The following is a 15,073-nucleotide window of genomic DNA, read 5'->3' on the forward strand; positions in this document are numbered from 1 at the left end:
TGTTGCGAATGGAGTAGTTTGTTAGCACGCAGGGCTGCTGTACTGCATGTGACCACCTCGTTGATAGGTGTCTGCATAGGGACAGACTTGAATGGGCTAACCAAATGTCATGTCCTTCCTTGTGGATAACCTTGCAGATGGTGGAGGTGGTCATCTCATTGAAGTGGGGACGACTGGAGTTGAGCTGGTGGCTCCTATGACACCATCCAACAGGTGGTGAATGGTCTGCGACAACAGATGGAAGTTTGTTTACACCAACACTAGCAACATTTAGCGGGTGACTGCTACTACTACTGTTAAGATAACACTGTCATATCATCTTACAGATGGTGAGTAGCTCACAGTAACAGTTGGAAGTTTGATTGCACCAATGATCTGGGCGTCAATTACACCTACCTTTGGTGAGTGAATGCTGCTACTACATAATGCTAGGAAATTTCCCAGACTGTTCTTTTCTTCTGAAGATGGGCCTTTGTGCCTGAAATATAAAGATTTTATAAACTTTCTATTTTCTCTCCTTTTACCTTCTTTGATATTAAAATGTTTCAAGCAAACTACAACGCCCTTATATATATATATATTTGAAGTTAAGCAACAAAAATTCAATAGGTTATAGCAGTACGTACGTTTCGTACAAGCTCCATTTATCCATAAATGGAGCTTGTATGAAACGTACGTACTGCTATAACCCATTGAATTTTTGTTGCTTAACTTCAAATTTTATTCACCAAATCTCTTGATTTTGTTTTTGGCTTTTATCCTACCAAATTCTGGTGCCTCAAGCATTTTAAGTACCACATTTAATCTTTTGATTAAATCTATATTATATATATATATGTACACACGCACACATAAATATATATACACACACACACACATATATTTATACACATACAGGTAGGCAGATATACAAATAGTACTGGTGATATAAAAAGCACCCAGTCCACACTCTGTAAAGTGGTTGACATTAGGAAGAAATCCAGCAGACTATGGGACCTGGTATGGCCCCTGGCCTTGCCAGTTCCTGTCAAATCATTCAACCCATGCCGGCATGGAAAATGGACATTAAATGATGATTATATATATATGAGTCTGCTGGAGTATATCAACTGATCAGCATGTAACTTCCTTAATGACCTTTCACTCAAAATCTTCAAATTGCAAAATTATTTCATTATGTTTTATAATTTGTATTGAATGTAAATTGAAATAATTGTAGGCAATGTTAATTAATAAATTAATTTATATCATATAATCTCTGCATTTCCTTATTTAATAATATTATATGTGTATACACACATATCATCATCATTTAACGTCCGCTTTCCATGCTAGCATGGGTTGGACGATTTGACTGAGGACTGGTGAAACCAGATGGCTACACCAGGCTCCAATCTGATTTGGCAGAGTTTCTACAGCTGGATGCCCTTCCTAATGCCAACCACTCATAGAGTGTAGTGGGTGCTTTTACGTGTCACCCGCACAAAGGCCAGTCAGGCAGTACTGGCAACGGCCACGCTCAAAATGGTGCTATTTACGTGCCACCGGCACAAAGCCAGGCAGCTAGTGCTCTGGCAACGATCACGCTATATATATATATATATATATGATGATGGCTGTCCACTCGTGACCGAGGAAGACCATTGCCGACCTTCAGGAACATTCTGCGCTCTAGTACTAACTTACATTTTGCATTTACGGCTTCGTTGGTGGCTAATTAATATATATATATATATATATATATATGTGTGTGTGTGTGTGTGTGTGTGTGTGTGTGTGTTTTTATATATATATATATATATATATATATATATATATGACTGACTTTTTTTCTTCTTCTTCACCCTAATCCCCTGACAAAGATGCAGTCAACATGTGGTTACAGTTGAAAACATTTGCTGCTCATTTTATGCCAAACAACAGGACTGAAATTGAAAGCATGTAGCTGGGAAATGAACAGAATAGACATCAATTATATCATTACAGTATTAAGCTACAGCTGGCCATGTCCTTCACACTGGATTACTGGTTAAAGTAGGAAGAATATGTCCTTGCATGTATCACTAGTTCCTTGGTCGTGAAATCCTCTTGATTTGGCGTCTAGATTCTATTTGTTTGTGATGCAATTTGGAACTGCTCCTAAAACTGGCAGATACCTTAGTCAGCCACAATCTAGTGTGTAATAATGACAGTTTAATAAAAAAAAATCTTACCTTGGAATATGGGGTAATAGCGGTTATGTTCTGTGCTATCTTCACTTAATAGCGTTTGAAATTTTTGCATTAAATATTTCCACTGAAAATACAAACAGTTGAGTTATTTTTACAGTTGTACAAAAGTTAGAAGAATAAAAAGTGTAAAAACTGAGCATATATTTTAGGAGTGAGAAGTTGAAGATTGAGGAAGACATGGGATGAAGTGGTGGAAAAGGTTCTTCAGACGCTGGGCCAGACCTGGTTGTCCTCTGTATCCCTTGCCATCTGAGCATTTCTAATCTTGTGGGCTCATGGGTGCTGGTGCCACATCAAAGCACCTGTACTAGTGCTGTGTAAAAGGCAGTGGTTGGCATTTGGAAGGGCATCCAGCCATAGAAACCCTGCCAAAACAGACCATGGAGACTGGCCAGCTCCTGTCTTAGTATCCAATCCACACTAGCAGAGGTAACGAATGTTAAATTCAAAAATATCCACAAATGGCCCACCCTCCTTTCTTTTTCAGCTGGAGTATTCATGTAATATGACAACTAAAGGATTAATAGACAAAATTCATCTGCCGTCACATTATTTACAACAATATCAATAAATCAAATGTTCAGATCAATAAACCAAATGTTTGTTTCATCAACCTAAAACATAGTTTAAGAGAGACAAAAGGCAGAACTTGTGTCAAACTGCTGGCTGCCACAATTCACTACAATAGTTAATCCATTCCAAATCACAATTCTTCATAGATGTACTGTTTATCACTGGTGGGTTTGCTTTTTTTTTTTTAATTTTTTTTTTTAGCATAAATGTAAAATAAATTTGCTGCCACTGAGTGAGAATGCTGGTTTATTGAAATAACTTTTCCCATGGCAGGATTTGATGGATGACCAAGACCTTTGGCATTAGGTCATGCTTGAGAAGACCCATCAAGTCAAGTAAAATCACAGTCATGGCAGATACTGGTGTTATGCAAATGGCACCCGTGCCAGTGGCACATAAAAGCACCCATTACACTCTCAGAGTGGTGTAGTGTTAGGAAGGGCATCCAGCTGTAGAAACCTGGAGTCTGGTGCAGCCTTGGTCAAATCATCCAACCCATGCCAGCATGGACAACAGACATTAAATGATGATGATCCACCATTAATCACCCATTTCTAATATTTCAAAATTTTGTTGGAATAATTTTGGTAAAAAAATGTTATAAGCATCAAAATGACTTCATAATCATAATTGCAAGATGTATTTAAATTAGTTGTTTGTGTAAAAACAAAACAAAAATCAATCGCCAAATTGTCAACCATTATTAATATAAAGATTGGATTGAAAAAGAATAAGAGGTTCGAGTGGCTGCGGAGGTCAATGTAAATGAATGTTGAGGCTAAAAGCGAGACTTACCTGTTCAGGATGAGAATCAAGCATGCTGGCACAAAAATCAGGTAAGATCTGGGGATGATTGGAGAGAATTGAATCAACTGCATCGCAAACATCAATGCTGGCTTTACAAAGAAGATCTAAGGAAACTTGCCATGGAAACGTGATGATAGCCGACTGTGGAGTAGAATCGTTTGCAGTCTCACTTGATTGGATGGCAATCTCAATAGTTTGAAATAAAATCTCTTTTGCACATGGAGAACAGAGAAGAGACTGAAAAGAAATGCAAGGTAAATAATTATAACCCTGGGCCAAGCAGAGCCCTGTAAGTGGATTTGGTAGGTGGAAAAACGTAAGAAGCCTACCAGAAAGATCCTAAGAATAACTGATCAAGTAAGGCCCCTGCATGCAATTGTAACCGAACAACAAATGAGAATGGCTGGACACATACTAAGACTGCCAGAGGAGAGGCTTGCCAAAACAGGCATGGCCTTAAATGCTGCTGGAAGGTAAAAGAAAAAGAGGCCGGTTGAGGAAGACATGGCATGGTACCTTCAGAGAAGACCTATGCAGACTGAACATTACCTGGGAAGAAGTATACCAGTTGGCCAGAGACAGATAATTGATATTCAATGACTACCTGATGTGCTACTCAGAGGCACCAACAGACCGAAAGAAGATTTATTTATATATATTATTAAGTAAGAAAATGGAGAGATTTAATGGATAAAATCAATTTATTAATTAACATTGCCTACGATTATTTCTATTTAAACTCGATACAAATTAGAAAACATATATAACAAGAGCACTGAGAGAGTGCAAACCTCTGCCAAGGCAACACCAACATCCTCTCAATGATTAGCTGGAGATGATTTTTAAAATGAGAATATCTGAAATAAACTCAACTGTTCTCACAAACGAGAATACTAAAAAAATGAACCCGATCGCTTTCAAAAATTAAGTAAAAAAACAGGAAAAATAATCCAGAATCTTGTCCGGTACCTGATCAATCCCAAAATCTAATTAGTTTGTGCTAGTTATGAGGCAAAACATCTCAAAGTTTCATCTGAATCCATCCAGTGGTTTTTGAAATATCTTGTCCATGGACAAACAAACACAACTGGAAACTATACCTCCGCCTTTGCTAAGGCAGAGGTAATAAAATAAGTAAGCATTTTGAAAATTTTGAGTGAATTATGATCAGGGGAGAAGGACATTAACGAAGCCACATGCTGATTGATTGAGACATTCTTAATAATATAGGATATTTATAATATATTTATTGAAGAGATATCTCTTCACAGTATAATATATATTAAACCAGTGTAACTTGGATGGAACCATCCCTATAAGAGGTGTTTATCCTCAAATTCACTATATATATATATATATATAATTTAGAGAAAAGAACCAAAGTTCATTAACTCATCCATGAAAATTCACAAATTTTAATTTTTGATAAATTAAATTTAATTAATGGAAAAGTGGACATTAAGATAGTGGTGCTGGTGATTTACTAAGACGTAATTGCTTTAATCAATCAATATTAGCCGAGTTGTTGCAGTCAGGATAAAAGAACCCAATTCATTCATTTTTTTTTTTTGCTTTGTTACTGATAAATTTTGTTTGCTTTCGAAGAACCTACCAAATTGATCAATTTAGCATCAAAATTGTAATTTGCTTTCTAGAATTTATAGGAAATTTTGATGTGAATCTGTTAAACCGAATAATAAAGAAACTAACTTACCTGAAGCTTTAATAAGTCTTCATTACAAAAGTAGCAAGGACAAATGAAAGGCTGAACAGGGGTAGCAGAAGGGGAACGGAAGTAATGACAGGCAGTCCTGTAAGATTTGATCCCTTGAAATGGTGGGAGAAGATCTAACCAAGGATAGCGACAAGCAAAATGACCAACCTCTTGAAGCTGAGAGAAAACAGAAACAAAATACTCGAAATTACATTTGTGAAAATGATAGTTTAAAGAAAATATTTTGGTCAGATCAAACTGAACAGAGACAGAAACAAACTGTAAATCAATGTTAAATGTAAAACCAGCTCCGTGATAATTGGGTTTGTAGTTTAGTCTTAACTTCACTTGAAAGAAGAACAACCAGAAGTAGTTTGTGTGTTTGCAAAGGAATGTTCTTTACCAAAGATCTCTTTGAGCATTGCAGAGGTTGCTCAACATCAGCCGACAATTTGCTTGCTTAAATCCAAAAGGATGCATGTCACAATTAAAATTGGACATCACCAAAGCATTTTTGGATATGTAAATAAGGGTTGTTGAAGTGTATTATAATGAAGCACATAATCTATTGTTTTATATTGTTTTATTGGAACATATTACAATTAAGAATAAAGTCTATAGTTTTTTTAAACAATTTTGTCTCTTCTCTCTGCTTCATTATTGACAATAGATAAAAGTGACTCCTGCAAGTTAAAGACTGTAACATTGAAGACACTATGATAGATCTACGTATAGTTAAAACCCCCTATTATCTACTAATATAGTAAATGGATGGATATATAGGGAGTTAAACCCTTGTTTTATTGATCATTATTTCTGAGAGACAATCAAACAAGCATTTATTGATCTTTATATCACCAACAATCTTTAATCAATTCAAAGAAATGACTATGGTGACAAATCAAAAAATGTAAGTCTTAATGAGTTTCCTGGAAGTTTTCTCAATCCATTGTTATCATCTTCAACAGGATCTTAAAGCTCAATCACATAATTAATCAACAATTATATTTTGTAGCAATCAAATAATAATGAGCTATGAAGATTATTCTTGTTTTAAGACTTTGCTAACAAAGAATAAGTCATCAGGAATTAGACTGTTGCCGCTTTGAACTTTCTTCAGCTGTTCTGTTGAAGTGAAAGATCTTAAAAGAAAAACAAACATCCTGTTATTTATAAAATCTCACAAAAGTTGGATTTTGCAGCACAGTTGACAAAAAAAATTTTAAAAATGTATATAGTTTAATTAATTTTAATTGTGATTCATATTCATTTCCTATAATTGTCAAATTCAAAATCCTAACTTTCTGAAATTAGAAAAAACAAATTCTCCTTTAAATGCAACATCTCTATTTACATATATCTATAAAGGATTTTATTGTTTACATACCAAAGGTTGGTTGGAGGGACTTCCAGTTATGGACTGTTTTATTGGTGGCCTCCACTGAAGAAGCCTCTGCAGATAAATATTTACAAGTTGGTACTAAAATAAAAATAAAAAGAATTAAATTAAATATGTTCTTTTCACTCAAGTTAAAAAAAAAAAAAAAAGGTTAAAAATTTTGTTAAGACCCAGAATATCTCAATTATATTTGGTCGTCAACCAAAATACTGCTTAGATAATTACACCATTATAAACAAGATACTTGCTTTAAAATTTCAGCTGAAGGGGCCACACAAATCCAGTACTTAACCCTTGTTGGGGATTAGATGTGAGCCTAATTAACTTTATTCTATGGGGGGAAAATTTTATTAGCTTAAATTAATTTTTATAAGCACAATGATAAGATGTCCAGCCCTTAAATTCAAATCAAGAGATTCCATCTCTTCCATGGCAATCACAAAAAAAAAGAAAAAAAGAAACAAAGCAGCAACATTAAAGAAATTCTTTAATAATTTTCAGGTTGTGGCATTGAATTAGGTTTGGGGGAGAATTAACAAAATCATGCCCCCCCTCCTCCTCTCCACAAAGCATTGTTTTTGCTTGTTACATTTTTTTTTTTTCATGCTGACCCAACTTAGATGGCGCTAGTTATATCGACACCAACAGAGAAAGGGAAACACAAATTAGAGGAAAGGTTTTATAAAAGTGGTTTTGTGAAAAACCTGCCATTCCATCTCTTAAAATATTTTAATTCAAGAACATTCTAGTTTCTTCCATTGGGAAAAGTCCATGTTCTCTTATTTGAAGTGGAGGGAAGAGGACGAAGAAAGAAAAGTCTGGACTTACTGAGATTTCTGGGAAAATATCCATTCTCTTCTTATCTGCAAAAAATAACAATAACAACAATAATAATGGTTTGCAATTTTGGCACAAGGCCAGCAATTTCGGGGGAGGGGACTAGTTGATTACATTGACCCCAGATGGGTGGAATAGCATCAAGCATGCTAACGACTCTGCCCTAATAATTTTTAGCACAAGACCAGCAATTTCAAGGCCAGGGGCCACTCAATTACATTGAACCTCCCCTACTTAACTACTACTTTTATTGACTCCCAAAAATAATAATAATAAAATGAGGAGGAGAAGGAAGAAGAATTAGTATTTTTTTTCTCAAATAGATATAAATGCTTAGAGTTTTAAGATTAGTAAATATAAGAGAAGCAACAGAGTGACTGAAGGTCCAAGAGTTTCGTGCATCGTCCAAGGTGCCATGTAGTGGGACGGAACTCAAAACCATGTGGCTGACACACATACATACACACACACAAACACATTGGACAAAACAGTTTTGGGGATGGTCACAGTTAGACTGTTTCATGCATTGGCACTCATCAAAAGTTTGATGCCAACGCATGAAGCTTTTAGTCCTCGAGTCACTCTCTTACTTCTGTTAAATATTAATAAAAACATACATATTTTCTTGTTCTATTTTTCCTGTTTGCATCACCAAACGATGATGATGATTTTTTTCACAAACGGCATTAATACTGTGAGTGAAACTAAACAATCCCATTTCCTTAAATCCCTCATCTTGTGACTACTTAAGAAATAAATTTGTTTTTATTTTCCTCTCATGTAATTCTTTTTCTTTTTTTTTTATCTGTTTTGTTTGTTTTGTAAAGAAATATGTAATTTGATAATGTGCAGCATCTTAGGATTGTCATTAGAAATATTGGTGAAGTGAAATGACTTTATTTGCCACAAACTCTATTCCTCTGCTCTTGATGATGATGACTATGATGATGATGATCATCATCATCATCATCCTCCTTTCTGCTATAGGCACAAGACCTGAAATTTGGTGCACAGCTCATTTTGTTGACCCCAAAAGAATAAAAAGCCAAGTCAACTTCAGCAGGATTTGAACTCAGAGTGTAAGGATTCAGACAAGTGCTAACGATTCTGCTAGCTCAACCTTCTTAATAAGAAGAAGTTAATAATTACTGACCGAAGTTTATTTCAATTCTAGATTTTGTTTCAAGTCTGGAATTTCTTTTCTCAATCTCCCATAGATCAACTCAAACGACAGGGTTAGGGGGTGACCATCACAGAGGAAGTTGTCCCATCCACAGCCAGTCTTAAACTCCCTTGTAATGACCTGGACGGCTGAAGGGGAGGGTTTCAGAATTGAGCCCTGATGAATCCCAGCCTGCCATAATCTCTCACAAGCATCATTACTGATTCTCATTTTGCCAACTGTATTCCATTAATGGCTGGAATGGTATGTTCTACTCTTCCACATACCATTCATCTACACCTAGTCTCCATAGCAACCACCCAATTACTGAGTATGACAGTGAAATGGACCCTCTTGGTCGACTGCTTTTTGTGCTGGATGTCAATGATGTTGCCCAATCAGTCTGCTTACCCCTCAATGTCTGGTACCTGGATGACACAACCCTGGGTGACCCAGCTTTGTCTTTTGCTAGAGACCTTCAGCAAGTTATTCCATCCCCAAAACTTCTCAACTGTTCCACATTGGAGGTAATTAATGTGATCTATGGTGAAAAGCCAAATTTTGAGATGTCATACTCAGCATTCAATCTGCTTTGGCAGGGGCTCAGCTGACACTTAAGGATGCTGTCTGCATCTTTGGCTCCCCAATCCTCCAAAAAGCTATAATAAGATTGTCTGGAGACCAAACTTGTGGACTTGTTCCACATGAGCAACGGATCGTGCCTCATTGATGCACACCCAGTGCTCTTACTATTGAGGAATTGCTTAGCCCTGCCTAAGCTCCTTTTTTCACTACACAGTATCCCATGTCACCATCCAACACTGTGCCAAACTGGTCTGCAATGTCAGCCTTGACAATGCTGACCTGGCAACAGGTCAATCTGCCTCTCAGATTGGGTGGTCTTGGTTTCCAGTCTGCAGTGGACTTGGCACTGTTGGTTTATCTTTCCTTGATCTCCTCCAGCTGTACCCTCATTGTGGAGATACTTCATGGCAAAGCCAAGCCTAATATGGCCCAGGTACTAGAGTCAGCCCTAGCTTATCGGACCACCAATGGGCTCACTATCTCCCAGAATATGGATGATCCCAAAATCTAATCAGTTCATGCCATTCATGAGGCCAAACATCCCTGAAAGTTTCATCCGAATCCATCCAGTAGTTCTTGAAATATCTTGTCCATGGACAAACAAACAAAGACAATTGAAAACAATACCTCCACCTTTGCTAAGGCAGAGGTAATAAGAGTAGTAGTAGTAGTAGTAGTAGTAGTAACAGTAAATATTGTAGATGAGGAAGTAACGAGATCTGTAATTAAGCTGATTTAAAATTTGAGATATCAGGGATGAGGAGCTGCCCAGCAGCAAAAATAAAAATTGCACCAGTTATCATCATTGGAGAATGAGGTTCAATTCTTCAATGAGCCATCATACCACCTGAAATGGTTGGACACGTGAATGCTGCCAAATGACTTCCCTCTTGGGAACAACTCAGATTCTTAGGAAGGTACATTGTGCCAATGAAGGAAATTAACAAGAAGAAAAAACAACAAAAACCAGTATACTATACTTATAGTGTATAGAGGTAGCGGCAGCGGTGGCGGTGGCAGTGGTGGTGGCAGTGGTGGTGGCAGTGATGATGTAACTCAGAGCAAAAGTAAAATTACTGACAGCACAAACAGTTTTTCTCACCAGTTCTCTTCACAAAGTGTATCTTATTTCAGGTATAAACCAACTATTTCAGCAAGTAGCAACTGATAGGAAGAATGTCAAGGTAATTAATACTAATTAAACACAAAGGTAGACATATTTTTACCTGTTATTTTCAATATCTTAGTGCTAATTATCTAAGAACAAAAGTTACGCTCGGGTAGTTATCTTAGAGGACAAAAAAAGAGGTTAATATGTCTCACAAGTAGTAAATAATCCAAGGTGTGGCAGAAAAAACCTTCCTTATTTTGCAAAGTCATTAATGTGATTCTAATGATGTTAGGCTAATGGAATGGTGTTTTCGAGAAGCAAATGTTTTACCATTTCTTTCTGTTGCTATCGTGGCTTGAACCAGTGTACACTGTGTGTTTGGTGTTGAAATGTTTATAAAGAACAGAGAATTGGAGAGGGGTATTTTGCCAAACCTTGTATTTACTAGTTTTGCTAAATGGTGACGCCATTCCTTAACATTTTCTAAGCCAATGATGTCTGACATGTTTAAATGGTTTACGATATTTGTCAATCTAAGAAAATATTCTTTTAAATAAACATGTGAACAGCCAAACAACATGGTTCAGATGTATGCTTTGCAACCTCTTGGCTTCAGGTTCAACCTCACCATGCAGCCCTTCTGAAAATGTCTTCTACTATAGCTCTAGGCTGGCCAAAGCTTTATGAGTGAATTTAGTAGATGGGAAATGAAAGAAGAACCTGTCTGTCTGTCTGTCTATAAAAAGCACCTCCATCTCTTCAATTCATAAACAATACAGACGTGTGTGTGTGTGTGTGTGTACCATTGTCTTGACATTAAGTGCTGGTTGTAAACAAGTGTCACCATTATTTGCAACATTCCAAGAAACAGGTCTGGTCATTTCTATTTGTGATCAAAGAACATGGAGAAACAGGTAAGGCTTGGTGACAGGAAGAGCATCCAGTCACAGAAAAACTGCCTCCACAAATTTCATCTGATCCATGCAAGCATGGAAAAGTGGACGTCAAATCAATAATGATGATGATGATGATGTGTTCCTATATGGTGAATGACCATTTCTTTACCTATGACCACCCATCCACCCCACTCCAATCATACAAAACAATCATAAAAACTTGGTGATTGTGGGGTTTCTTTTCAGCAAATTAAAGATCAAATGTGATGCTTACCTTTAAGTAACATTTCCAAAAACATTTTTATGTGTGTATTTTGGTGTATTTCATAATCCCCCTGGATAAACAGAGAAAACAAAGAGGGGAAAAAGGTTTATTTAAGAGAAAACAAACTTCATTCAGCAGTTTTTTTACAATAAAGGAACACCAATTTGTATTTTGTTGAGGCTTAAGACTGTTTACATCAGTTACTAGGTGTCATGTGATGTTAGGAAGTGTCACTAGGTGCCAGGTGGGTTTGGCAAATACCCACAGGATTCATCAGATCAACAATTTAACAAACACTATCGTCAAGTCCGACCACCAGGCAAATCGTGTTTGCAGAATTCCCTATTTTAAATCTTTTTAACTGAAGAAGGTAAAAGATGTATTGAGGAGGCGTCAGAGTGAAATCCAATTCCTGTCAGAGAATCTTGCGATAATGCACTTAGCTGTTAGGGTTGGAGGCTGGTTGAGAATATTCAAGGGATAGAGAGTGCGGTAGAAACACCTCCCATATTTTACACAGACATTGATGCAACTATTGAAGTTAGGCAGATGTTACTTGTGTCTTCATGTTGCTAACGTTTTACTATCTTTTTCTTGGTTACTTTCATAGTTTGAATCGATGTGTTGTTCAGTTCTATATTTAAGAGATGAGGAATTCTGTACATTATTTACATTCGACGGATATTTGTCCTCATCTTGTTTGTTGTTAATAATGATAGTAATAATAATAACAACATCGAAAAATACCTTAGGAATGAGAACCTAGGTTCGAAATTTCCCCAAGACACCTGAAGAAGGCTGGAGGGTATATCAGCCGAATCGTATTAACAAGAAACAAGATGAGGACAAATATCCATCAAATGTAAATAATGTAAATAATGCACTGTGTTGTTGTTGTTGAAATGTATATGAAGAATGGTGAATCTGAGAGGGTTTGTTGCACCCTGTATAACAGACAAACTGTAATAGTAAATACAGATGATCCGTCTTGATTCGAGAGAAGCGAAGAATGTTTGGTCTGCTGGGGTACAACATTTGACTTGGGTAAATAATGTTGAGGACAAGAAATAAGAACAACAACATCGGTCAGTATGAAGCACCATTAACTATAGTGATGGGAATGTACAAAGTGATGAGGTGGAATTGGTGAGAAATGACAAGTTTCAAAAATACCAAAGCAAGTCAGTGATAACAGGTACCTGCAGCAGGTGTATACCAAGGAAGACTTGATTAAAATTAAATAATATTTGGGAAAATAAGATTTTACAGATGAAATGTCAAACAATCAAAACAAATGAAAAGTTGTTGTATTACAGGAACCGACCAAATCACGGAAACAAAAAAATATTGATTATGATTATAATAGTCATTGTAATTATAATCATCATCATCATTATATAAGATTGCTGAACATATAAGCTATACATACATCTACAATTATAAGGAAACAATTTATGTATATATATATATATACTCACTTGAAGAAGTTGTAAGCAAGCAGTGTATGGTAAATTACCTTGGTCATGGAAACAGACCAAAATCTCTAACAAAATGTCTGCACAACTCTTTCTCAGCAGCTACAAAAAACAAAAAAATCTAAGTCAAACACCAAGAATGCTGCCACATCTAATGTTTGAAATATTGTCTTTTGTTTGGCCCCTAAATCAAAACTTCCAACAAGCATAGAGTTATATTCTGCATCAAATCTATTACACTACTTGGAGAAAACAGATAAAAAGACTGTGGCCTGATAGAAGCAGTCAAATTTTTGTTTTTATTGTTGAAATCTCACCAATATCAGAAGAAAAAGCTAAATACTGATGTGACCAAGTCTGACCCTCGTCACTCTCATAGCTTGTGCCTTTAAAGGACCTTCCTGATCTAAAATACTTTAATTAATGAAATATGTGTCAGCAATTGGCATAATTAAGGATTGTTGTGAGTGGTGATGTTAACACACACACACACACACACACACACACACACACACACACACACACACCTGCCTCTGTATACGTGCATTTAGCTTTGAGCTAAAATCAATGATATTTGTTAACACTCCCCATCAACAAATCATAATCTAGTTCCGTATGTTTCAAGTGGAAACAACAAAGAATCCCTTACTTGAAAAACAGTAAAGGGTTAGCAAGAGGAAGGGCATCAGGCTTGAAATGAATACCTCGAATGTATATGTATTTGTTTGTTTGTCCAATCCATGCCAGCATGGTAAAACAGATGTCAAATAAAAGAACAAATGATATGGTCTTTCCAATTTATTGGCATGAATGGCCATCCAAATGATCAACTGAATGGAATCAGGGGACAAGGAGGAATTCCTGCTTATCTCACAAATAGGTGTGTTGAGGGTCAAATATGTGGGTGAGTGTGTGAGCATCATTATTTAATGTCTCTCTCTCATACACACACACACATCATCATCATAACCGCTTAACAACCACTTTCCATGCTGGTATGGGTTGGACGGTTTGACTGAGGACTAGCAAGCCAGAAGGCTGCACCAGGGCTCCAATCTGATCTGGTAATGTTTCTACAGCTGGATGCTCTTCCTAATGCCAACCACTCCGAGAGTGTAGTGGGTGCTTTTACATGCCACCGATAGAGAGTGGGGGGTTGTCCAATTTTTCATGAATCAGAAAGAATTTGTACCCATAGAGCATGCGTGTGTTTTATGTGCATGCAGGCAAGGTTATGTGGTTAAAGAATTAAGGGTTAGCATCAGGAAAGGCATCCTGGTGTAAACCAACACCTCAGTAACGTAGTCATCTAACCCATGCAGACATGAAAACATAGAAGTGGATGTAAAAACAAATGGATGATTTTTGGTGGACATTGTAGAATATTTCTTCAAATGTTAATTCCAAAAACCCATTATATTTAAGTTAAGGTTGTTATTTCTTTACTCAGTACTTGAAATATTATGCCAAATCACAGTTTCATCATCATTATCATCGTCGTCGTTTAACGTCCGTTTTCCATGCTAGCATGGGTTGGACGATTTGACTGAGCACTGGTGGACCAGGAGGCGACACCAGGCTCCAATCTGATTTGGCAGAGTTTCTACAGCTGGATGCCCTTCCTAACGCCAACCACTCCGAGAGTGTAGCGCCAACCACTCCGACAGTTTCTCACAAGGAAAGAGTCATTCTTGTAAAACCTATAAACACACACACACACTGATCCTAGCCATGCATGCCTGGAAGGAGGACGTTGAACAACGATGATGATGATGATGATGATGGTTGTTTATCTTTCTTTCACTTCTTTTTCCAAAACAGATTGATGTTGTTGAAATACTTTGGTGGACATAGACAAAACATCAACTGCTTTGGAAAAAGAAAAAGTGAAATATAGACAAACATCAACCGGTGAATGTTTTTATATATTTTATTAAATATGATTCTTCCGAAATATAACACTCAGTTTCAGCTTAAAATTCTTGCCAGATGGCTTAACACTAACTTATTCTCCTGGT

The 15,073-nt window shown here is 36.7% G+C and overlaps 1 protein-coding gene across 2 annotated transcripts in view; it reads right to left on the minus strand.

Moving 5' to 3' along the window:
- LOC106867340 (BLOC-2 complex member HPS3) overlaps nucleotides 1-15,073 on the minus strand; it is a 58,815-nt gene that overhangs the window by 3,299 nt on the left and 40,443 nt on the right. For both annotated transcript variants that reach the window (XM_089348475.1, XM_089348474.1), the window contains exons 15-21: nucleotides 13,059-13,157; nucleotides 11,590-11,650; nucleotides 7,553-7,587; nucleotides 6,713-6,805; nucleotides 5,326-5,502; nucleotides 3,600-3,848; nucleotides 2,214-2,295 (exon numbers count right to left, since the gene is read on the minus strand). In XM_089348475.1, the coding sequence (XP_089204601.1) occupies nucleotides 2,214-2,295; nucleotides 3,600-3,848; nucleotides 5,326-5,502; nucleotides 6,713-6,805; nucleotides 7,553-7,587; nucleotides 11,590-11,650; nucleotides 13,059-13,157 (796 nt within the window). The remainder of the gene's footprint in view (nucleotides 1-2,213; nucleotides 2,296-3,599; nucleotides 3,849-5,325; nucleotides 5,503-6,712; nucleotides 6,806-7,552; nucleotides 7,588-11,589; nucleotides 11,651-13,058; nucleotides 13,158-15,073) is intronic.

Source organism: Octopus bimaculoides, chromosome 3 (genome assembly GCF_046866305.1).
Source record: "Octopus bimaculoides isolate indiv1 chromosome 3, ASM4686630v1, whole genome shotgun sequence".
Taxonomy (NCBI): domain Eukaryota; kingdom Metazoa; phylum Mollusca; class Cephalopoda; order Octopoda; family Octopodidae; genus Octopus; species Octopus bimaculoides.